This window comes from Cetorhinus maximus, chromosome 18, assembly GCF_964194155.1.
Source record: "Cetorhinus maximus chromosome 18, sCetMax3.hap1.1, whole genome shotgun sequence".
In the NCBI taxonomy this organism is placed as follows: domain Eukaryota; kingdom Metazoa; phylum Chordata; class Chondrichthyes; order Lamniformes; family Cetorhinidae; genus Cetorhinus; species Cetorhinus maximus.
In genome coordinates, this window is record NC_135896.1 from 82,321,521 (window position 1) to 82,346,525 (window position 25,005).

At 43.4% G+C, this 25,005-nt stretch overlaps 1 protein-coding gene across 4 annotated transcripts in view; it reads right to left on the minus strand.

Moving 5' to 3' along the window:
• The window catches only part of mgaa (MAX dimerization protein MGA a), a 111,835-nt gene that overhangs the window by 25,536 nt on the left and 61,294 nt on the right, over nt 1–25,005 (minus strand). For 3 of the 4 annotated variants that reach the window (XM_078563076.1, XM_078563075.1, XM_078563078.1), the window contains 8 exons: nt 20,693–21,330; nt 20,205–20,436; nt 17,874–18,452; nt 13,738–14,040; nt 9,427–10,571; nt 7,267–7,382; nt 895–958; nt 381–566 (listed from right to left, as the gene is read on the minus strand). In XM_078563076.1, the coding sequence (XP_078419202.1) occupies nt 381–566; nt 895–958; nt 7,267–7,382; nt 9,427–10,571; nt 13,738–14,040; nt 17,874–18,452; nt 20,205–20,436; nt 20,693–21,330 (3,263 nt within the window). The remainder of the gene's footprint in view (nt 1–380; nt 567–894; nt 959–7,266; nt 7,383–9,426; nt 10,572–13,737; nt 14,041–17,873; nt 18,453–20,204; nt 20,437–20,692; nt 21,331–25,005) is intronic. The other variant, XM_078563077.1, reaches the window with a different exon arrangement.

The following is a 25,005-nucleotide window of genomic DNA, read 5'->3' on the forward strand; positions in this document are numbered from 1 at the left end:
CAGGAATCAGACCATTGACCAGGCTCCTGCAAAACGCAGGCTGAGATCTAACTAATACTCCAAAGTCACGGTCTATATCATCATGAATTGTTAAAGTTAGTCGGGCTTCCATATCCCAGGCCTTGCTGGGATTTCTCCATGCTAACCCACACCCGCCCTGCTATTAGCAGAACCAAGGACTCTCGGAATGAGTTCAGTCTCAAGCAAAATAAAGAGAATAACAATTAATGCAGACAAGTCAATCAATACCTTTGTTAAAATGGTATAGAGAGGAATTTGCTAAGTGTGTGTTAAGTGCTCAAATGATAACGAGACCCACAAGTAAATTCTACCATTAAAATTTTGTTATGTGCCTCCCGTCAACAAAGAATTTGACAAACCTGTTTGAGAATATAATGCTTTGAGGCCTTCTGTTCCCTCCGGAGCCCTAGAGTTCTTTTCAGTTTTTCAAAGAGGTCTCGCATCTCAGACCGCCTTCGCCTCTCATTTACTGTATGTGCGGTCCGATATACCACCAGGGCATCCAGCTGAGCCTTTGCTTCCTTACTGAGATACGGGCTACGTTTCTAAAGCAGAAAAAAATGTGGTACAGAGGATTCCAGCAAGCACCTTCCTGAATTCACTGGATATTCGAAAACAGAATCGACAAAGCCCTCTGCAGGTTAACTATTTACAGCTGTGGACTTTCCAATGAATATTTCCAGCAGTCCAACTGATGGTATGTAAATCCACCCTGTCAAAAAAGTACCAATTGCTATTTTAGGTTCAGTACCCCTCCCCTCATTGATGCCATCAATGGTTTCCATGTACAGTCACTGTCTCCCTCCAAGTGCAATAATTCTCTTAGGGTCCTGAGACTTCCCCCACGCTAATTCTTCCCACATTATTGCTTACCTCCTTGGGTTTAGGTTCCTCTTCTGGGGCTTTTTTAATAAGGTATGGGTTATGGAAGTGGCATCTGGAAACAAAAGAAAGTGAGATTATTACACATCACTCATGAAGTGGTAGAAAAATAAATCCTGATGTTTTCTACTGTTAGAGACTTTGGAGATTTCTCATTAACACATTTTTGCAATGACAAGACTGATCGATTCATTTCAAAACGAAAGACGACAAGGCTAAATACTTAGTAACCTTCCCTCTAAAGTTTTTAAAAATTCATTGCACAAGTTATGTCCAACTTTGCTGATTTTGCAGACACACAAGCATGTAACATGTGCCCACATATAAAGTTTAACTCCACATTCATATTAATTTGCATATATCTCAAGATGTTGCTACTAACTGATCATGCTATTATGATTTAGGATTTATCAATGAGTCAAAGCACAAAAAAAGGCCTTTACAAGCCTCGAATGGCACAAAATATGAACAGAATGAGTAAGAAATAGAAGCATGAATAAGGCAGAACTGCCTGGACTGTAGGACCTTGCCACAAAGCCTCACAGGCTCCTGGGTGCAGTTTGAACACCCTTCACCTACACCATACCTTGCCCGAATACGCAGATAAGTAATTTGGTCCAAAGCCACTGCAAGGACAGCCCATGTCATTTTGCCCTCAGGCTTATTTTCCTTTCAATTGCAGAAAATCTCTCATCCACTGCCTCCATTCCTCTTAAAAATGCTAAGATAAACGCTCACATTGAGGGAACTATGGCAAGAACCTGCCTACATCATATGACTCAGAAGTTCAAAAACATGCTGTGCCATTGGACTTATATAGTGTGTTAAAGCTCAATGACTCCCCACATTTCTCTAATTCTACTTGTATTCATCCACATGTAGAAATTAACCAGAAATTCTTGTTGCAGAGATTATGACACAATGCAACTGTTTTGAAAGTAGGGAAAGGCCAATCAATACCCAAAGGATCTGAGAAAACTTAAAATTTTCAAGTAAGAGCTGAATCGCTATGACAACTACTTCAGCAGAGTAGGAGTCTCAAGACTCTATCAGGTGTTATGTAATGTGTGGGAAACTGCATGCTCCTGATCATACTCAGCCTGATCATTTGGTCGGCTTTTAGGGGCACAGAGAGGTTTTTAACCAACTCATCCATCACTTCAACTACCTGAGGCTGATGGGATCAGCTGGTTTGAGGTTGTCCCAAAAACAATTTTTCAAAAAAGATCAAGATCCACAATATAAATGTTAACCTAAAAAGAAAAATAAAGCTCAAAACACCTTTAATAAACCAGCTTAAATTAAAGTAAAACAGATCTGTTACACATTATTGGCTCCAATAGAAATAAAAACCCTTCAATAAGCCACTTGACGAAGACACAGAATCCTCAACATAAGACACCCAGGGCTAAATTCAATATGCCTGAAAAATTGGTGCAGTATCACAGTGCGTGATTAAGAGCATCTGCTCGATGTAATGAGACAGTATGCTTAAAAGGGGAAGTCATATGAAGGAAATAAATCTGGCCTGTGAAACATTAAATAATGGAACAAGGGAGGGGGTATGCTCCAAGGTTTTCAGAAGCTGTACTGGAGGCCTTGGTGGAGGAGGTGGAAAGGACGAATGGTGTCTTTTATCCACAGGAAGCCAGTTGGTTCCCAAGACAAATACAGATAGCCACACAGGCCAATGCCAGGAGCCAAGCCTTGAGGACCAAAAAGTTCAATGACCTCACATAACTGGTTAAGGTCATTGAATGAATCTTCAAATGCCACTTACAAACAGCACCACTAACCTTAGTCACTGCTCAACTCACCACATCCCCAACACAATTTCTATCAATTGTGACTCATACCCGATATTCACATGCTCCACCTTACCCTTACACACTTAGCACTGCTATAAGCTTCACACCGACATCTCAGCTTGCACATACTATTCAATCATGACAGCTAATTCACCCAAACAGATCTCACCACACTCAATGATACACTTCCTTCTATCTTGTAGGACAAGGTGACATACAACCAGAGGTAACAGGAACTAACCCGAGGGGGCATAGGCAAACCTGCATGCCCTAACCCCCATGGTGGAGTTGGTGCTGGCCAATATTGGTGCTGCCCATTGAGGGGGGTATGGCCAGTGGTATAGCCGATCAAAGGTGACGGTGTCGTCATTGCTAATCCTCCTCCTCCTCATGTTCCAGCTTCCCCTCGTCCCATAATCTCTTCTGATTTACAGGCTGCAGATGAGAGAGGCATGCACCTCTTTCTTACTCATCTCCTTGCACCATAACGTTATCCATGTGCCTTTCTCCTTTCAGCTACCCAACAAGTGCAACATGACAATGAAGTGAAGGAAAAGCAAGAAGACAATGATGAAGAAGTACCAGCCTGTCACTCCATTCCACACTCTCAGACACTAGTTCAGATACTAAAATTGCATGTAGTTTAGAAAATAGCATAAAGGCAAGATCTATATGTAGCAAAACACTTTGCAACAAGTGACCTGCAGCCAGGGCAGGGGACAGGGATAGCAAAAGTGCCAGCTTGTCAGAAGGAGAGGTCTCAAGACTATTCCTGCTGCAGAGGACTCAGGTGAGTACTTCATGGAACAGCCTACAAGAGAACGCTGACAGCTGTGCACAACAATATGCAAAGGGAAGCATGTCAGGAAACCTCTGGTCAACGTTAAGGAGCATGGAGGAGTCCAGCACCAACTTGGCACGGGGTTTTGTGAAGAGTTTTGACTCCATCCTATCTAGCATCGAAGTGGTGGCAAACACTATAAGCACATGTGACCCCCAACCATGATGCAGCATCTGATGGCTGATGTCTTAGCTTTCATTGCTGCACAAGCAGTTCCACCAGAAGTCAGAGAACTACAGTAGAAGTTCAGACTGAAGTCAAGCAAGATCAGCTTGCTGCCATATAAGGTCAGACTGGTGCCATGCAAGGTCAGTCTGCTCTAACTGAAGCTCAGATTAATCCATAGCTATGTTGTCAGTAGTGTGTGTAAAGAGGCTCTTTCGGGGGTCACAGCAACCTAATTTTCTAATAGATTACTCGAACTGCTGAGGTGTTGCCCCAGGCAATTGTCAATAGCTCCACAGAGGAAGACAGCATTCATCCTTCCATCCCTGCCACTCCACCAGTATCTTTGCTGTCACCTGTGCGAAAAAGGGTGCAATCTGCAGCCAGACCTTCTAAGCCCAGAATTATTTGAGGTCATCCTCCATAACCATTTGCAGTCTCCTGCATTGAAAGTCGACAGTCTTCCACCCCTATGCTGCAGCCTCTGGGGTATTACTACATAAGAACACAGAGGAAATGCAATAAGGGAACGCACAAAGGTGATTAGTTGAATTTTGTTTGCAATATAGAATGATTTAATTCATAAATTTGATTGTAATATTTATTTTGTGCGAGTTTTTATCATTGCACTGTGATCCAGTGGTCACTGAGATAGTGACAGGGGAAAGGTAAGATATAGGGCTGATCAATGGGGATTTGGTGTTACGGTTACTGGAGTCACACTCAGATGAGTTTTTCATGGACAGCCCAGGTAGAAAGGGGCTGTCTAGGTTGCATTCTCTCATCCTTTTCCTCTCCCCCTCCTCCTCCTGCTGCTCATCGGCTCTGCACCATATAGCTGGTGGCAAGGGCTGTAACTCAATGATGAGATTGTGCAGCAAGAAGCAGACCGTAACAAATTTTGATACCACTCGGCTGAGTATTGCAGGGCTTCTCCAGAGTGGTTGGGGCAGTGAAAGCATTAGCTCAGCCAATGGCCTACTGCATCACATTTTGTGTGGGAGCATGGTGTGGGTTGTATAGCAAGTCATCAGCATGGCATGTGTTTAGTCCCCTTGTTGCCCAGTAGCCACCCTTTGGTTTGCTGAGTCGCTTAAATGCTGGCACAGCAGACTGCTGCAGAATGAAGGCACTGAACTGCATCATTCCCTGCCTCTGGTCACACACCAGCTAGACACTGGACGAGTGGGATCCCTTCCGGTTCCAGTACAGAAGAGATTTGACATGTGCCGCCTGCAAAGCAATATACATGCAGTCAATGGCACGTTGGGGAAGACTACAAATCTAGCAAAGCTGTGTTTGCTTTGTCTGATTCTCTGGCAAGAGTGAATGAAATATAGTTAGCTCTCAATAAATAGAGAATCAGTGAGCTCTCTTACCCAACAGTGGATGACAAACTGCAGGATGTTGCAAATATATCCAGCCTGGAAGGGGCCAGATGCATTAAAGTTCATTGTTACTGTCATTTTCACAGCTACTGGCAATATGGTCTTGCCCTACACTGAGGATGGAGCTGTGGCTGCAGCAGGTGGCAGATTTCAGTGAGAAAACAGATATTGCAGACATTGTTCCTCACTGAAGTTTAGGTAGGAAATTTGCTCCCTAAACATCGTGGTGCATACAACCTCCTGCTGAGAGTCCTTCTGTGCCTCCCTTCGCTTGCAGCTTGTCCTTTGTGTGGCCTCTGTTCATTCTCCAATTCATGCTGTGTTCCAAGAGGGATGCCGACTATTTAACCCTCGTCTAGGAGCAACTGGTTTTTGCAGAAGCCATGAAGTCAATGAAAACTCCATCAGCATCTGCCATGCAATTCCTTACAGGTTTTTGCAGCTTTAAACAATAGAAAGCAGAAAACTTGTAGAATTGAAGCAACAACCAGAAGAAATCAATCAACAATTAACCTGTAAACACCTGTAATTGACAGAAGAATTAGAGGGGGGTTGAGAAGTAGATGGTGGGGGCCTGGAACTCACTGACCAATAGGGTGGTAGAGGCAGAAACTTTCATCACATCTAAAAAGTGAAGTGCCATAGCCTACAAGGCTATGGACCAAGTGCTGGAAAGTTGGTTTAGGCTCTCTTTCAGCCAGCACAAGAACAATGTGCCAGGTGGCCTCATTCTGTGTAAATTTTCCACGTTTTATTTGATGATCCCTGTAAATATTGCTGTTGGTGGGCCTTCAAGCTGCTGAATACATGTTGATCTGTTCAAGGTTGCGGGGATCTTAGTTGGAGCGTTAAAACTTCAAAACGTACAGCTGGCAACAAATCAACTTTGCAAGCTGATTGAGGTCACAATCCGCCAAGTCAGCATATTTTCAGTGGTTGTTCATTGTGCACACTCTAATGCCCTCACTTTTGCTGGCCTATCCCTGAAGTGTGCATCATACAAATGTCATTTTTTACAATCGTAAGCCAAAAAGACAGGTGCACACTATCCCAATTTTGCGCTGTCACTCTCCAGCTATCTGCAGACTTAGTTCAGTCTATTTGAGGCAATCCCAACACACCAACTCCTCAACAAAACTCTTCATACAACAAAAACAAAAATACCTGGAAAAACTCAGCAGGTCTGACAGCATCTGCAAAGAGGGATACAGTTGACGTTTCATGTCCATATGACCCTTCATCAGAACTCTTCATAGTTCTACTCAATCATCACAATAATGAACCACCACACAAGCTCCAGATAAGTTAGTCACAGAATCATTACAGCACTGGGGCCATTCAGCCTGTTGTATCTACACTGGCTCTCAGAATGAACAATGCCCCTAGTGCCGTTCCCCTGCCTTCTCCCCATAACCCTGCATCATCTTCCTTTTCAGATGGTTATCCAATTCCCTTTTGAATGCCTCGATTGAACTTGCTTTCACCAGTCTCAGGTTGCGCATTCCAGATCTTGACTACTCACTGCGTGAAAAAGTTTCACCTCATGTTTCAATTGCTTCTTTCGCAATAACCCTAAATCTGTGTCCTCTCATCCTCAATCCTTCCACCAGTGGGAAGAGTTATTCCCTACCTACTCTCTCCAGAACACTCATGAATTTGAATCCCTCTATCATATTTCCTCCCAACCTTTCTTTCTCAAGGGAAAACAGTTCCCACTTCTTCAATCTATATACGTAACTGAAGTTCCTCATCCCTAGAATCATTCTCGTGATTTTTTTCTGCACTCTCTCTAATGTCTTCACATTTTTCCTAAAGTGTGGCGCCCAGAACTGAATGCAATTCTCCAGCTGAAGCTAGAGTTACACAAGTTTAACAGTATAGTGTAGTTTACTATAGTTTTCAAGGTAACAAAGTCCCCATGCTTTTGGTCAGCTAGCTAATAACCAACCCCACCACACGACCATCCCCCCCACCCCCCCATAGCCATGTTGATGCTGAAGCTTGCAACATCACTATACAAATATGCACTTTTATAATGATGTTCTTTGCATCATTGTACACATTTGTAAATTATGCCACGTCAAATGAAAGGTGTGACTGCACAAAAATGTAAACCAGCATGCAATGCTTTTAAAAGTAAGTTAAAAGTACAATCTCATACTTTGCTTTGGTATGATGGCGGGAAGCAGAAGCAATAAGACGAGCGATGTTGATTTTCTCAGAGAGTTCATCCACTGTTTCGATATCCACAGCCTCTTCACTAGAGGTTGAATCAAACTGCAAAAATGTTTTAAAAAAGTCAAAGGCCACTAACAGCAGCAACACTTCTCATTCCTGCACAAGTAAATACATTCATGGAGGTACAGTACACATACAGCAGGATGGCCCCAGACCTGCACTCTATAAAGCAACTAAGGATAAAACTGAAATCCATGACTTTTTTTTTAATACTCATTCATGGGATGTGGGCTTCGCTGGCTGGGCCAGCATTTATTGTCCATCCCTAGTTGCCCTTGAGAAGGTGGTGGTGAACTGCCTTCTTGAACCGCTGCAGTCTATGTGGTGTAGGTATATCCACAGTGCTGTTAGGAAGGGAGCTCCAGGATTTTGACCCAGCATCAGTGAAGGAACGGTGATATATTTCCAAGTCAGGATGGTGAGTGACTTGGAGGGGAACTTCCAGGTGGTGGTGTTCTCATCTATTGCTGCCCTTGTCTTTCTAGGTGGTAGTGGACATGGGTTTGGAAAGTGCTGCATTAGTCACTGACATAGATATTCCTTCTCAAGTGCAAGTACTAGCCAGTTCTTCAAGGAAATGGCAAATCAAGGTATAACTACCACAAAGATGGAGCATATGAAAATCCTGGCTATGCGTGGGTTTCATTTCAAATATTAATAATCCAAATTTAAGGGCTCCATCTGTTCCTTAGCATTATCACTGAGGGGCTGACTGCACAACATGCATTTAAAGCTACAACATCTTAATGCCAAAGAGCCTTGCACTATGAATTATATTAAAAATGAAGTGATTATTAAGTAGGTGGTACCACTGTACAAGGAAACTGGAAAAACCTGGATTCGGAAAACTTGGGGAAGTAATGTTTAATTCAGGCAGTCTTTTCACTTTCTATATGCGCTACTTTATTTTTAAAGTAACTGTATCCTCCAAACTCCTTTGCTCATGATATCTTGTTCTTGATTCTACTTCACATCTTTCAGTGATAAGTGACAAATATTTGACTTGAAATGTTAACTCTGTTTCTTTCTCCATAGATTCTGCCAGAACATTTCCACCACTTTCAGTTTTTATTTCAGATTTCCAGCATCTGCAGTATTTTGCTTTTATTATGACAAACAAGTTGGTATGAGGCAAAAGACACAGAAAAAAAAAAAGAATATACTCAAGGAAGTGGAACGAATTGCATAGTTCTTTCAAAGAGCTGGCACCTGAGAAAGTAGCCTTAATCAATGGGAGCAAAGTTTCAGGATTGACTTCCCTAATGTTAGATGACCTATGTGTGGCTGTGCTACTACAGAATGAAGCTTCACAGTGCAAGTGTCGCCTTGCAAGATTTACTATGATATATAGTACTGGATGGACTGAAGGACCAAAGAGGCATGGCAACATGGGCTACTGGTTTACAGTAAATTCATGAAGGCAATATCCTAGTAGGTGCTTTCTTTTTCAGGAAAGTGTTTCTCTCTTTTACACGGAAGTTAAATGAAATTTTTTAAAGCCTAACAGGTAGTGAAAGATAATCTTGTTCCATCTATACTCCTCCAGTGTAGTTTAGCACTTAATCTGTTTTTAAGTTGAACATCATCCCACTTGGTTTTCATTAGGATCTTTGAAAACAAGTACAAAAATAGTTTGGGACTGGTTAGCTCAGCTGGTTAGACGGTTAGTGTGTGGTTCAGAATAACACCAACAGCATGGGGTTTGATTCTCATTCCAGCTGAGATATACTTGGGGCCTGCCCCATAGTAAAAACACTTCTGATTTGACAAACCTCAAATAATTTAGGGTGCTACATTGAAGGAAGAAGATTCCTAGTTTGCATGCATAATTGGAAATGGTTAGATACCATTTTTTTTAAAACACCATACTGCCAACTTGTCAGTTGCAAGATAAACCGGTTACCCAACTGTTCCACAGTGCATCCACACTTCATATCCAGAGGACCCAAACTTCACAATTAAAAATCAGTTACCGCAACCCATGTGTTATTAGGGACTGTGACAAAAATTAATCAAATAGCATAACCTATATGGTGAGATTCTGAGGCCAGCTATTATATTACTGACTAATGACAGCACTCACCATTTTTTCAACATCGATTTCATCTATGTCGCTTGGAATCTCACCATCTTCCAAGTCACTCTGAAAATCTGTATCCTTATCTGATTCCAGATAGTTTGCATACAGCAAATCTTTGTCAAACTCCAGTTCCGCATTCCCTGAATCTTTCTGGGTATCTGCTTTCTCGTTAAAGGAAGTATCAGAAGTATTTGTTGCACCAGAGTTTTCTTTTACTTCTGTCTTCACCTCCATTATCTCATCTGGCACCCATTTTTTGTCTTCTGTACTGGGCCTAATGTCTAATGACTCCTTTTCAGCTGTTTCATTGCTAGTATCTTTTTCCGTTTCCGCAGCTTCCTCCCAGAAAGAACTTCTATTTTCGCTTTCTTCCACAGCATGCATTTCACTGGTGTATGAATGGTCGGCCAGCTCTGCTGGGGTAGACTTTTCTATTATAGCTTTCTGGCCCAAAGAATCATCTTCTAATTCATCATCCACCTCACTGAGGGAAGGAGAGGAAGGTGCTGCATCTCCTTTGTCTCCCAGTTTAACTTCTGGTAATGGGTCAGCACTTACATGGTCCTCTCCAGGTGTGTTTTCAGACACTGTTGTCTCAACAAGTTCAGAGTCTGCAAAATGAATGTCCTCTAGCCCAGGCTCAATCAACTGCTCTTCTGAAGTGCTACTGATATCCAGGTTGGCAATTTTCTCAGTTTTCTCACCCACACTGTTCTTTTCATTGCCTGCATTTTCAGCCGAAGGCACACCAGGTGGAGGACTCACAAATCTCAGTGGCCCCCCAGTGGTTATGATGGTGTTTGGTAAAAGTTTCTGCCCTGGAGGTAACTGCAGCAAAGCAAACCCAGCTGGCTGTAAGGGAACCAGATTGCCTGCACAGACAGGATTACTGGCCGCATTAACAGTTATAAACTTTGTCCGTGGTGTGGTTGTAATGGGAACCGCCAAGCCCATAGGGTTAACGGGCACAATAACAGAGGACCCATTTAATGCAAAAGAGTTGGCTTTTGTAGCAGAAGTAATACGTGGTCTCCCTCTTTGTGGCATTATCCCATGTGGGACAATATGACGTGGAGTATTATTGCTGGGAATGGGAGTTGCAAAAGACGCTTTTGTAGGTGTGGGGAAGCGGATTCCTCCTGTGGACCCTGAAGTGTGAAAAGAAAATGTTAACAAAAGCATTCCAAGATTTGTACACTGGAAATAAATTAGAAGTTTACACAATCCAATTATATATTGTTATGAATCAGGGTCTGGTGCATATTTGTTCTTGCTAGTGGTATCAAGCACTCAGTTAAGTGATCTGAGTACCAACTCTATGGGCAGAATTTTCTGCCTACCGGGCAGGCGGGCCCGACCCAATCTCTGGCAGGCGGGGAGCCGATCCCCGCCAAAGAAGCGGGCCCCGCCACCATTTTAAGTGGGCGGGCCAATTAAGGCCCACTCAGCGTGACGCCCGACGGGAAGCGCTATGCGCTTCCTGTGCGGGCGAGGGGAGGGGGGATTCCCCAAATGCGAGATTGCGCTCTTTCGCACATGCGCACGAAAAAGCGCACATCTCCCTGAAGCTAAGTGCTGCCTCAGGGGGATCGCTGACAGTTGTATAAACATGAAAAATAGAGAAAAAAAAAAATCCTTAACATGTCCCCCTCATGTGACAATGTCACACGAGATGGGACATGTTAAGAAATTTCATTAAAACTTTATTCAACTTTTAAAATCTCTACATGAAAGCTCATCTCGCCGGTGGATGAGGTTTCATGTTTTTTTCTATTCCCCACCAGGGCTCCTGGCCTGCCCGCCAACCTTAAGGCCCCCTGCTTGCCGACGGCAAAATTCAGCCCTATGTTTCCCTTTTTCTACCTGTACAGTAGTGGGGCCTAGAAGTGTAACAATGAAAGTCCCATGCAATACCTATCTACAGCATAACAATATTTTCATTTCGGTGCTCAATATATGCTTTTTCTAGAACCAAACAAGCTAAGCTGTACTCCCAGATGGGGGATGCAAAATAATTAATTTTCATGAGAGAATTGCAATTATTAACTCAAGGTAAATTTAAACACCCAAATATGGCAATGAAAGTCTCATTTACATAATAATGAGGGCATAGTAGACAATAAAGAATTATCTGGTTTATGACACACAGATCAGAGCATTCCCCTACCATCTTGAAATGTTCCTCACTCAAAATTAACAGTGCATCCTCTACAGGGCAGACATACAACACTTCAAAGATCATTTGTATCCATCAGGCTAATGTCAGTGTTCAAAAACAGAACACACAAATCACTACCGAAATCCCTCCACTAATTTTCTCATTCAATTTCTATTTAGAGTTACTGATATTATCAGCCTTGATTACTTCTCTTGGCATTAGCCCAGTTGGGGATGAAACACACTGGAGGCTCAGTATCACATCCAATAATTTATATTCTTAAATGTGTAAACTAAAACCACCTAACACCACTTTATGGGCAACATTTTCCCGTCGGCAAGTGGGGGGCGGGGCCGCGTGCCGACATGTAAAATGATGCACGGTGACGTTGGGCGTGCGTCCCGACGTCACTGCATGTCATTTAGATTGTCAGTTAGGCGGGTGCGCAGCCGGCTTGGCTGCGCGCCCGCCAAAGTGTCAAAGGCCTATTAAGGCCTGTTAAAAACTAATTAACTCAATTTAATGAGCCCAGGCGGCCTTCGCATTTTTCATGAAACCTCATCCACGGGCGGGATGAGGTTTCATGAACTGTTTTAAAATCTAATAAAAATGTATACATTTATTCTTTGACATGTCCCAGCTCATGAAAAAGTGTCAAATGAGGGGACATGTTTTAAAAGTTTAAAAATTCTTTATTTTAAAGTTTAAGACTGAAACAAATGGGTGCCTCAGGGAGATCTCTGTGCTCTTTCGTGCGCATGCGTGAAAGAGCGCAGGGAACCACTAAGAGAATCTCCGCCTGCCCACACAGGGAGTGCGCAGCGCTTCCGAGTGCGCGTCACGATGGACGGGCCTTAATTGGCCCGCCCACGTAAAATGGCGGCGCTGCCCCGATTGGGTTCGCGCCCACCCGCCCCTGCACAACCCCCTCCCACCGCCCCAGTGGGGGGAAATTTCTGGCCTATAGTTCCAATGTGTAAAGACACTGGTGCTAAAAGGGTTAAATTATGAAAAACATGTTGAATTGATTAGGATAGTAGATTAAATGGTGGCCTAATTGAGCTATTTAATATAATGAAAGGAATTGGTAGGTTTGCTAGAAATAAACAATTTCCTCTGATAGGTGGGGGAGAATGGTGGGTTGAGGTGGGGAGGTGGAAAAGGAAGTTGAGAACAAGGGGCATAACCTTAAAATTAGAGCTAGGTCGTTTAGTAGTGATGTCAGGAAACATTTCACTCAGACTAGTGGAAATCTGGAATTCTCTCCCCTCAAAAGAAAAAGGGGGAAGTCAATTGAAAATTTTAAGACTGGGTTTTGCAAGGGTATTAAGGGTTACAGAATCAAGTGGGTAGATGGAGTCAAGAATATAGATCGGCCATGATCTAATTGATTGGCAAACAGGCTCAAGGGGCTGAATGGCATACTGTTCTTATCTATTCTATAATCTAATTTTTATTGTTAACAATAGATTTCATTTGTCATTTCTCAGCCCAACTTCCTAATCTATGTGGATGTTTTTGCACCTCTTCACTCTGCTCCTGTTTGCAATTTCCCCATTGCATCAGTGGCAAATAGATTCTTTGGGCTCTATCCCTATATCCAAACATACAATGTGCATTTAAAGGTCCCAGCACCAATCCTTGAAGAACTCTCTTCATAGCTTTGCATCAGTCCAAAGCACAGTTTCTTTGGTTTCACAACTGGCTATACCAATCTGTTAATTGTTTACCTATTTCATGCTTTTCCATATAAAGGAACAGCCTCCTTGTTTGACACTATCAGAAGTCTTGCCAAAATCTCAAACAATATTCATGGAGTTTGAAGAACCCTGCAGTTCGCCTGTCAAGCATGGTCTTTCCTGTCCCTAAAAGGCGATATTGAATTGTCCTGATGGCTTATTTTACGGTGTGCCTTCTAGCATTTTAGCCACAACAAATGTCCAGCTCATCACAGTTTCTAGGGAAGTCCTTCTTTTTGTTAAAAAAAATGTCAAGAAAGAAGAGCTAAGGTGAGCTCACAGTCAGAATCCGTCACAGTAGTTCTTCTGTCCTGCATCAAGCAAGGCTGTGGGCTCATTTCACAATCAGTTCACTTTTATTTACAAAAAAAAAAATTCTTCAGCAAACCCATACCAAGATTCAAAGCTAGAACTCACCCGGATTCCGTACAGTAACAGTGACCATCTGGTGGAGATTCGGCCGATTCCCAGGGCCAGAATTTGGTAAAGGCACAAGTTGGATGATCTGGCCATTTGGGTGTCGGAAAAGGTTCCCACCTGGACATCTGAGGGGCTGAAGTATCATCTTCTGTCCAGGCGCGAGTTGCAGGTTCTGGACAGGACGGACAGAAGGCACCCCAGACTGTGTCGGAATCAAAAGCAGTCGTGGTCCATTGGGTTTCATAGCTTTAGATGAATCGGGTGGAGCAGAGTTGGTAGCTTCAGGCTGCCTAGGAATCCCTGCCATAACAAAGAGCCATATGAATACATCAGTTGCTACGGCTCACTGTCAATCTGCTTAGTTACATTCCTCCTCCTACTTAGGTACCATTTCCTAAGAGGGTGTTGGCAACCATGGGCTTCCACTGGTTTGGTCCATGACTATGCTTGGCAAAGTACTGCAGTCGTTTGCCTTTGCCTTCTGCAGTATGGCTGACCAGGAAACTCTCCCGCTCTTACTGCCTGCCATCAGGCTTATTGGAAAGATTTACAGGCTGATAATCGACCTGTTTGGCCAAATTTTGCACGCACCTTCCATGGTCATCAGGTCCTGAAATGGAACTTGAACCCAGAGCTTCTGGCCCAGAGGTAGGGATGCCGCCACTGCATCACAAGATGTGCTTTAGTCACATGAGTATTTTTATAACCCTAAAGATGTGTTTTAAATAATATACAAAAGGAAAAAAAATCAGCTCAGCAGTGAGATAACAGGGATCTGTCAGCACCTGTGGAATCATTAGCCCAGGGACAATCAGACTGTGCTGGGTAGGAGGGAAAAACATTGAGGAGATGGGAAAGCAGGGGAGGAGCAAAGAATTATACCTATAATGGTGTATAGTAAAACAACTACTGGACTAATACTTCAAAGTCAACAGAACCATACAGCTTTAAAATAGTTTTATGGATGGCAGACCTTCCTGGACTAAACTGAGTTTTCTTGAGGATATAACCAAGTTAATTAATGTGGGGAATTTATTAAATATAATGTACTGAGGAGCCAAATCGCCTTGGGCCCAATCCATTGGCTGGACAGTGGTAGAGCATGCAATGCTGACTTCCGCTAGCGGTCATGTCAGAGCATCCAGGGTCAAAAGATTCAAGTATCATTGGCAGGCAGATGCACCAGTACGAGTGTGGTGAGGTAAAATGGAACACTGGCAGTTTTGATCACTGCTCAGTCACCACGCTCATCAGCTCTGACCATTTTCTGCAATGTGTCCAATTACACTCCTCCACAGTAAGGAGAGCCAATATCACTACAGGTTCCCAGCAATACTGGAGATAGCTAGGCGGTCCCCATTTGCACTGCTCCACTAACCTGTGCATTGCATTCAGCCCAGTCTCCAGGTCACTGAAATGATAGGGAGATTGGGGGTTGAGGATATTCCCACAGAAGTGCCTGTTTTTTTGGGTGGGTGGAATTTGCAGTACAGAAGTGTCATACGGACCCAAACGTTAGCACTGTTTCTCTCTCTATAGATGCTGCTAGACCTGCTGAGTTTTTGCAGCATTTTCTGTTTTTGTTTCAGATTTCCAGCGTCCGCAGTATGTTGCTTTGATCATATTTCAGAGATCCCTAGTTTATAAGGTAGAAAGTTTTGGAATAGGGAGGAACTAAAGTAGCTAATTAGTTGAGTCAGAGGAAGCAAAGAGTAGTTGTTAAAGGAGTGGTATCGACGTGGGACTAGGTGATTAGCAGTTCTATGTAGGGTCTAGTTTGGAGCTACTATTTTTGTTGTGTATACAGTAATAATTCAGAGTAAGGACAGAGACAAAGTTCTCAAGAGTTTGCCGGTGATATGAATTGGGGAGGGACAGGGCCGGAGCAAGTGGTAGAGCATAAGGAGAGCAAATCTGGGCAGGCCAAATTAAAAAGAAAATAGAAATGGCATTTAATAGAGAAAGCCATTTTGCGAAACTAGAAAGGAAAATAAACAGAGTACAAAACAAATGGGAGTGGAGAGGAAATGAGGGCATGAAGGGGAGGGTTGGGTTCTAGTTTTAGCGGAAAACATCCTTGAATTGTTACAATGTAACAAAGATGATGAAAAAAGTAATCAGATTCTAGAGGTCATGGGATAGAACACAAGTCCTAGCAAGTGACAGTTAGTAGAAAGCATCAATATATCTTCATCTTGGAGTAGCACGCAGTTCTAAGTATCCAACCACAAGAGGCAAGTGGTATTCTTAATCAACCGCTACTTTAAAGGACATGGATTCATACTTACACAAGAAAAAGTGAATACACAGTTGAGCTAGAACTTCACACAGAGAGTGATGAGTGCTAACAGCCTAGCTAGAGCATCAGTACAAGCAGAGGATGTTGTAAATGTCAGGAAGGTATTTTTTAAAAAGATAAGCTATCGAAGGATGTGCAAGATAAAGTCACATAAGAAAATGGCAGCTTTTAGGGCAGGATATTGAGTTCGGCGAGCTGGGGGCCCGCTCGCAGATGCGTAAAATGACACGGAATGACGTCGGGCAGGACTTCCGGCATCACCCCGCGTCATTTCAATTTTCAGGTTAGCGGGGGCGCAGCCAAATCAGCTGTGCGCCCGCCAACCTGTCAATGGCCAATTGAGACCATTTAAAAACTAACTGAAGTAGTTAAAGGACCTGCCTGTCCAACCTTAAGGTTGGCGGGCAGGCCGGGTGCCCTGGCGGGCTTCAGAAAAAGCATGAAACCTCATCCACGGGATGAGGTTTCATGTAGGTTTTTAAAAATTTAAGAAAAGTTTAATTAAAGGTGATGGACATGTCCCAACTCATGTGACAGTGTCACATGAGGGGACATGTCAGGGAAATGTTATTTTTCTATATTTCATATTTTTGAATTTGGCGCCGATCTCCCCGAGACAGTACTTAGCCTCAGGGAGATGAGTGCACTCTTTCATGCACATGCGCGAAAGAGCACTCTCGGTTTAGGGAATCCCCTCCCCGCCCGCACAGGGAGCGTATAGTGCTTCCTGGCGGACGTCACGCTGGGCGGGCCTTAATTGGCCCGCCCACTTAAAATGGAGGCGTGCCCCCGATCAGGGGTGCTAATCGGAGGCGCACCTGCACGTGCCCGCTCCTGAACTTCCCCCCTAATGGGGGGAAAATTCTTCCCTTAAGGTTGGCCCCATAGCTGAAAATGGTCTTTCCCAGACTTAGTACAGCCTTATATACATCTATTGGTGTCTCAGAACTTGGGAGTTTGATAGTCAGGGACAAATTCACCTGAAAATATTACTAAAAGTTAACAGGCTTTTATGTCTGATCATCAAGTTAGAATTATTAGAAATTGAGGTAGTAGATGAGACTGCACCATTGAATGGTTTAGGCAAGTGTTCATGTACCTAAGCGATATTTTCTATTTCTTCCTTAAATAGTTTACTACATGAGCAAACCAGTTCCTGAAGATGAGCACTTAATCCATCAGGCAGCACCAAATCTTTTGAACTTGACCACGTTAACTTAAAATATCAACCACACAGAGATTTTAAATATCCTCAATTGCTCAGTTCCCACTCAGCAGCCACTTGGGGTGGAATGGGGGTGTGTTTGGTGATCCAATTGCTGGAGGTGCAGTGGGGGTATGGAGATCATGCGGAAATATTCAGATCGATTTGATAGGGATGCTGAAGGGAACAATCCTGGTACATGAGCAGTTCTTCTGGAAAAGCACTTAGCTGCTTGGTCTGGCAGTTCCTTCTCCCCTTTAGCTACCAGATTTCTTGAGCCATGGGAAACCTGGCCCACAGCCTTTAAAATCCAAACGGTTGCTAAAAATCTGAGGAATGCAGGTGCATTAATATCTTATAATCACTAATCTGCGTCCTGAGAGCAGGTTAATTGCCACTCCCCACACTGCATCAAATCAGAAGTAGGCATGTTTGTGATTGGCTGTGGTAAGGATTCCTACTATTTTAAATTTACCCTGCCCTTGGCAGTCCTGAGGACTTAAAATTGCCCCATACGCTCTACACACCTACCCTGCCCACTGGTGGCTTTGAATCTTACAGCTTCAATGTGGACAACTCAAATGCCAACTTTCAAAATTGTATAGTCATGTCAATAGAATTGTAGCTTACCTGCAGTATTATTTGGTGTTGATGCGACTGACATAATGGTTGTTCTTGTATTAACAGTATTGGTTAAAGCAGCAGCAGTCATGGTAGAGGAACTGGGGGAGAGCACTGGAGTTAACATTGTCCTGACTCCTGATACACTTGCAGAGATCACAGCAACTACAGTTGTTGCTGTACATTTTGCTGGAGTTTCAACTACACTTGCAGATTCAGCACTCTCCTCTGAAAGTCTCTTTCCTGCCAGCACTGTGGAAGATTGTGCCTCTAATGCATCTGTAGTCTTTAAGCTATTTGATGGGGGGGAAGTACCTGTGGTTACTGAAACAATCAAGCCATTGCTTTGTGACTGACCAGCGATAACAGGGGTAGAACTTGGGGCAGCTGTAATAACCATTACTGTTGACATCAGAGAAGTACCAACTGGTGCAGTAATGCTGACTGGTGGTAATGTGGACAATGGAGTACCACTCTGCTGTCCACTAAGCACTGGTTGCAATGAACTAAAGCAGGGTGTTGATTTTTGCAACGCTCCATCTTTATTTATTACAAGATGAGTATAGCTATCGGGTACAGCATGAGTCCCTGCAAACAAAGAAGGTGCAATATAATTAAAATATAACCAGATAGTAGTCATTTGTTTAACAAACAGCACAGAATACTGACGGGACAACAGTAAAATGCAATCTTATTAATTAATAGGGTTTTTGGATTTTCCTCTCCAATTATGTTCCCCTATCTCATACTCGCTGAAGCATGCTGCGATCCGGTTCATGTGTGCCTATCACCATCAAGTGTATTAAAGCCAAGCCTAACATTACCCAACACCTAAAACAATACATCTATTCTGGCAGCAAAACAGAAGCTCCATCAAGTTAATGCTTTGAAGAATACAGGAGTGCTCCCCCTGCCCCTCAAGTAAGCCTTCAGCCTGCTTTCTGCCAATCATGGCTTGTCTCTCTGCTGTTCTTAGTGACCACAACCTCTGCCACCAAGCCTTGATCTCCACCTCCCTTTTTGTTGATTGGCAAGCTCCAACCCCACCCACCACCAAGGTTTGATCTCATGCCCCAATCTTCCTCCAGACTGCCTGTCTTCAGCTGTTGACCCCTGCTGCTAGCTATTTTGTAAGGCAGTTGGCCAGCTTGGCTGCATTTCAGGCGAAAAGCAGAAAAAGAAAATGAAATGCTGCCATTGCTGTGCCCTCAGGCTTTCCACCTTGGGCGGAATTTTGCCCTTGATGGGCAGGCGGGCCCCACCGGTGGGCGGGCAGCCGATTGCCGCCACCGAAACGGGCCCCGCCGCCATTTTAAATGGGCGGGCCACCTGACGGGAAGCGAAAGACCGCACATCTCCCTGAGACTAAGTGATGTCTCAGGGAGAGCGCTGAAAGTTTTTGAAAGTGTAAAAATAGAAAAATAAAAAAATTATTAACATGTCCCCCTCATATGACAATGTCACACAAGATGGGACATGTTAATAAATATAACAGAAACTTTAATAGCTTGCCGACGGAAAAATTCTGCCTCTTATCTTCCACTACCATGCTCCCTCAATGTAAATATTTAAGCTTTATTTAAGAGACAGTCAATTCCCCTCCCACCCTTGCCAAAGGACAGCATCTCAAACAAGGTCAACCAACTCAACACACAATGAACCTGTGTTTTATGATTCTGTGCAATTTAGTGTCACATTGAGCCATCTGGCTTCTTGGAATTAAGCATGCGTCTGCCCCTAATCTACAAGGTCCAGATGAACAACCCCAACACTTATATCATCATCTCAACTCCAACGGTTTTATTGCTCCATATGATGCTGTATAAACCTGGTCTTTAGTGAACTGTGAGGGGGAGAAATTCATTCATGCAGCACTGTTCCTAGTGGTGCTGTGCTGACTACGTCATATGCCCAGGGGCAGACAGCATCACAGATTGCTAACTGTGCAGCATCCTTCGATGGTATCGAGGAATGCCCTGCTGTCTGCACTGCTAATAGCCCATGTGCTGCCTGCCCCCAAGGAATCGACAAAAGTCTGTGCAGCACAACTTCATGCAAAAAAAATTCTCCCCTTTAATTTCTCTCCCCAACTTATGGGTTAAACTGAAATATGACTATCTAATAAATGACCATTACAATTTATTCCACCTGTCAATTGGATCCTTGCATCGCAAATTGGCATTCATAATTGCACATAACCTTCTTCAGTACTTCTAGCCAACTGTTAATCCATAGTATGCTAATCCCTACATTAGTAACTCACATTTCTGTTGATACAGAGTTCTCACTCAAACCTTCCTCTTTTTAACACACACCTTGTTTTTTGGGCATTCTTCTTACCTGTGGCTTTGTTAACAGAAGTAGCAATGGTATTTTGTGAGGCTTTGCCGTCAATGGGTGTGGTGCAAGATTCTGGATCCTTCGAGGCAAATTGAGCAGAGGTTGAAGAGACTGTTGTACTCGAGAAAGACTTCACTTTCCTTGTAAGGTTAGCAATCATGCTATTGACTGTATGAAGTGCTCCAACCTGACCTAGCGTCAGCTTTGTCTCACCAGTTTCATTTCCACTGACCTAATCAAAAGAAATAACACAGGATGGAGACACATGGAAAAAAAATTGTTCAACAATCCTCAAAGGTCCATCATTGAAAGGAAATTCTACCAACAGAAACCCTTTCATAAATCAAAAAGGTTTAGTAGAATTTAATATTTAACTTGATTTATATTTTCTTTTAAATAAATTAATACACAACCCATCTACACTCAAGTACAATAGCATGAGGCATCATGTGAACTCCATCATCTTCCTGTCCTCTTATTCTACATACCTGGATCATGCCGCTTTTATGAGAAGTGGACACTGTAGCATTAGATACAGGCTTTCCCTTGCTAGACGCTTGCAAGGCTGAAGGAAAAGTGGTTAGCTCGTTTTTCCCTTTTGTTTGGCTGATAGGTGTTGCTTTTGGTGCAATCAGTCGTGTTTCTGTCATCTTGCGTCCAGAAGATTGGGAGATCTTTTGAATGGACGCAGTGTGAACTGACATTTTGCCATCTTTCTCTCCATTGCCGGGTTGAGTAATCTTCACTAAGGAGCTATAAATTGGTACACCTCCAGGTGAAAGGTCTTGGCATTTTCCGTAATTTGACATGATCTCAACAAGGAAGTTGCCAGCGTATATTTTCTCCGAGGTCCCCTTATTGGCAGTGTGACATGCAATGACTTTAAGGATATTTGCACGCTCTGCTTCCCAATTACAATTTGAAATGATCTCAATCAGTTTGGGTGTGTTCTTGGACTCCGCTGATGTCTGTGGCTCTGTTGAAGGCAGTTCTGCAATTTCTTTTTGTGGACTGTCACATTGAATGGCCAAGCCCATCTCCTGTGTCTTCTTTGATATGCACATCTCAGCAGGATTTGGGGACATTGAGTTGCTCTCATAATCCTCCAATTTCTCACAGTCCAGCACTAGACAAGCCAAACAAAGTGACTGACTTTTAGAGTTTTGAATTATGATACTCTGTACATGCATATAATATACTTTGCATAGAGGCCAACTTCTGCAGATAAATTTTAGATTACCTACCGTTGTTATGGACTCCCTCATTCTGTTTAAAATGGCTTCACTACTCATACAAATGAACAACCAGAAACCACCAAGACAATGTTAGAAGTTTGTGAGCCAACAACCCTCCCTATCCACCTTAATACCTCAATTGTTTCCCAGGGAATGGATACAGTCAGATTGCATCTCTTGCCCTATTACAAGAAATTTAAAGAGGAAGCTCCAAGTTAATGAGAAAACTGAGGTCATAATAACAGCACAGAAGGAAACCATTCAGCTTATCAAGTCCACGCTGACTCTCCACAGAGCAATTCAGTCAATCCCATTCCACTGCTGTATCCCCGTTGCCCTGTAAGTTTATTTCCCTCATGGGCGTATCCAATTTCCTTTTGAAATCATTAATAGTTTTCACTCCCACCATCCTCGTAGACAATGAGTTCCAGGACATTATCACTCACTGTGTAAAAAAAGGTCTTCCTCACATCTCCCCTGCATCTCTTGCCTAAAACCTTAAATCTGTGTCCCCTAGTCCTTGTACCGTTAGCTAATTAGAACAGTTTTTCCTTGATTACCTTAATTAAACCTGTCATAATTTTATACATCTTTCTCAAATCTTCCTACATCTCCTTTGCTCCAAGAACAACCACCCCAGCTTCTCCAACCCAACCTTGTAGCTAAAATCCCTCATCCTGGAATAATTCTGGTAAGTCTCCTCTGCGCCCCCTCAAAGACTCTCACATTCTTTCTAAAGTGTGGTGACCTGGAGTGGACACAATATTCTAGTTGGGGCCCAAACAGAGCTTCATAAAGAATCAACATATCTTCTCTGCTTTGAGACTCAACACCTTTATTTATGAAGTCCAAGATCCCATAGCTTTGCTAACTACTCTCTTAATATGTCATGGCACCTTCAAAGACCTGTAATCATAGACCCAACGTCCCTCTGACCCTATACACTCTTTAGAACTGTGCCATTAAGTCTACTTTGTCCCTCGCTATCCCTTCTGTCACATCACACCTTTCTGTATCAAATTCCATCTACCACTTGAGTGCCCATTCTGCTAGCCTATGTCCTGTTGCAGTCAATTTACATCATCCTCACTGTTTGCCATACCTTCAAATTTGGTATCATAGGCAAATTTTGAAATTTTACACTGGTGAATGATGATGAGTAGATGGTATTTGGCTGCTCAAGGAATAACGAAGGCCATACCTACTGTAGGTAATTTAGTGTTCAACTTCCACATAAAGGCCAATTATGTCAAAGAACTACAGAAAACAGACAGAACATCCAGTCTAGAAGTCAGCTTCCACCAAAGTGTGTAACACCTCAAGGTGCCACACTTCAAAGTAGTAAAGGATCATTCCATGTACTTGCCTTTAAAGAAGAGAGACTGGGCAGTAATAGAAAACAAACTATTTGTGCAAGGAAAGCATCATTGCCAAGCCCAATCTTGTTCCCACTCAATAGCCACATACAATTTCCAGGGGGGTGATAATGTAACAGAAATCAGGCATGAGAACCCTGGCTCATTTTCCTCTACCTAGTCAAAAGGGAGCAGAAGCAAATTGTAGTGTAGCACCACAAGCAATTGATCCTGGAACATTCTTGACTATATGGCATGTAGCTTTGTGCAATACCAGGTGGACACATGACATACTGGGTCATGAAAAATTCTTGTCTTAAATTCTGATGAAATCTCTGCACTTCCTGGTTTAAATCCAAAATGGGTATGGCGGTGTCATGGGGGAGAATTTTCTCCCTGTCGGTGGGGTTAGGCGGGGCCAGGAGCGGGCGCGCAGCCGATTGCTGCCCGCGATCGGTTGGGTGCTGCCATTTTGTGTGGGCGGGCCAATTAAGGCACGCCCAGCGTGACATGCACCTGGAAGCGCTGAGCTCTCCCTGTGCAGGCTCGGGGTGGAGGCTGAGTCGGGGCCTGTGCTCTTTTGCACATGCGCGCCTAAGAGTGTGGAAATCTCCAAAGCACAGAGCTGCCTCAGGGAGATTAGTTTGATTTTTAAAAATTTTATGAAAAAAAATTTTTTAAGATGTCCCCTCATGTGATGGTGTCACATGAGCTGCGACATGTCAATGAATTTTAATTTAAAAATTTATTTAATTTATAAACCCTTGGATAATCCTTATTTGAACCCTTATAATCCTGCCCATGGATGAAGTTTCACGATAAATGCGAAGGCCGCCTGGGCTCTTCGCCGGCCCGCCAACCTTAAGGTTGGACGGGCAGCTCAGTTAGTGATCTTAGTTAGAATCTAAATGGCCTTAATAAGCTTTTGCCAGTTTGGCGGGCACACAGCCGACTCCGCTGCGTGAACGCCTAACTGAGGATCTGAATGACGCGTGGTGACATCGGGAAGCATGCTCGACGTCACCGCACATCATTTTACCCGTCGGCAAGCAGAGCCCGCCCTCGCTTGCCGAACAGGAAATTCTGACCCTGGTTATGTTATGACTAAACCACACCATCAACTTTGATGCCTTTGTCCCAATTAAAATCTTTACTCTGTCCCATCTAATCATTGTTCCTCATCTCAGTTCCATTAGGCCCAACAGACAGATGTGAACATCTTTGGCAGAAAACTGGTTCAACCATCCTTTGCCAGATCTGATTGGATCAGTCAGGCTATCAGGTCCTGCTCTCCCTAAAGCTGCTCACTATTCAAAGACCACCCAGGAATGCAAAGATAATTCTCAGCTTCTCTTTGATACAAACTGTCTTCTTAAATCCTTGCCACCTCTGCCATCTTCTACAACAATTGCAAAGAGTTCATGGACTTCTTTGTCAAAAGACTGAGGACACCATTCAGCTGCCTCTATTGTCTCCCTCTCTTCCCCAAGCCCTTTGGACCAGACTTTCCCTAATGTTCTCTAGCCTAGGGATCACGTCTTTCTCTGGATTCTATCTCATTTCCTGCCTTGCTCTCTTTGAGCTCATCTTGTCCACGAGACCCACCTCCTACTCCCTCGATCCTACTCTGACCAAGCTGGTGATGACCCAGCTTCCCTTCCACTGCCCAAGGTTAGCTGGTGTTATTAATGGTTCCCTCTCCATGGGCACTGTTCATTCCACTTCAAATCTGCTGTCATCACCTTGCTTCTCAAATAAACCCACCCTGCCCCTCTGTTTATTTAAACTAATCCCACCACCCCACCATCTCAAACCTCACTTTCCTCTCCAAAGTCCTTGAACATGTTGTCATCTCCCAAATTCATGCCCATTTTCCCCCACAATTCCATAATGAATCCCTCCAATCAGGTTTCCGGCCAGGCACAGTATTGAAATGATCCTCAAAATCACAGATTACATTCTTTCTGACTGTGATAAACCATCCCTCCTCATCACTCTTTACCTATCTGCATCCTTTGACGCAACTGAACAAACCCCCTCCTCTAACATCTTGGTTCCATTGTCCAGCTGGGTAGAACTGCCTGCCCTTGCTTGGCTCCATTCTTATCTATTGAACTGTAGCCAGAAATTCAACTGCGATGGCTTCTTTTCCCACTTCCACACCATTATCTCTGGAGTCCACCAAGAATCTTTTGTTGGCTCCCTCCTATT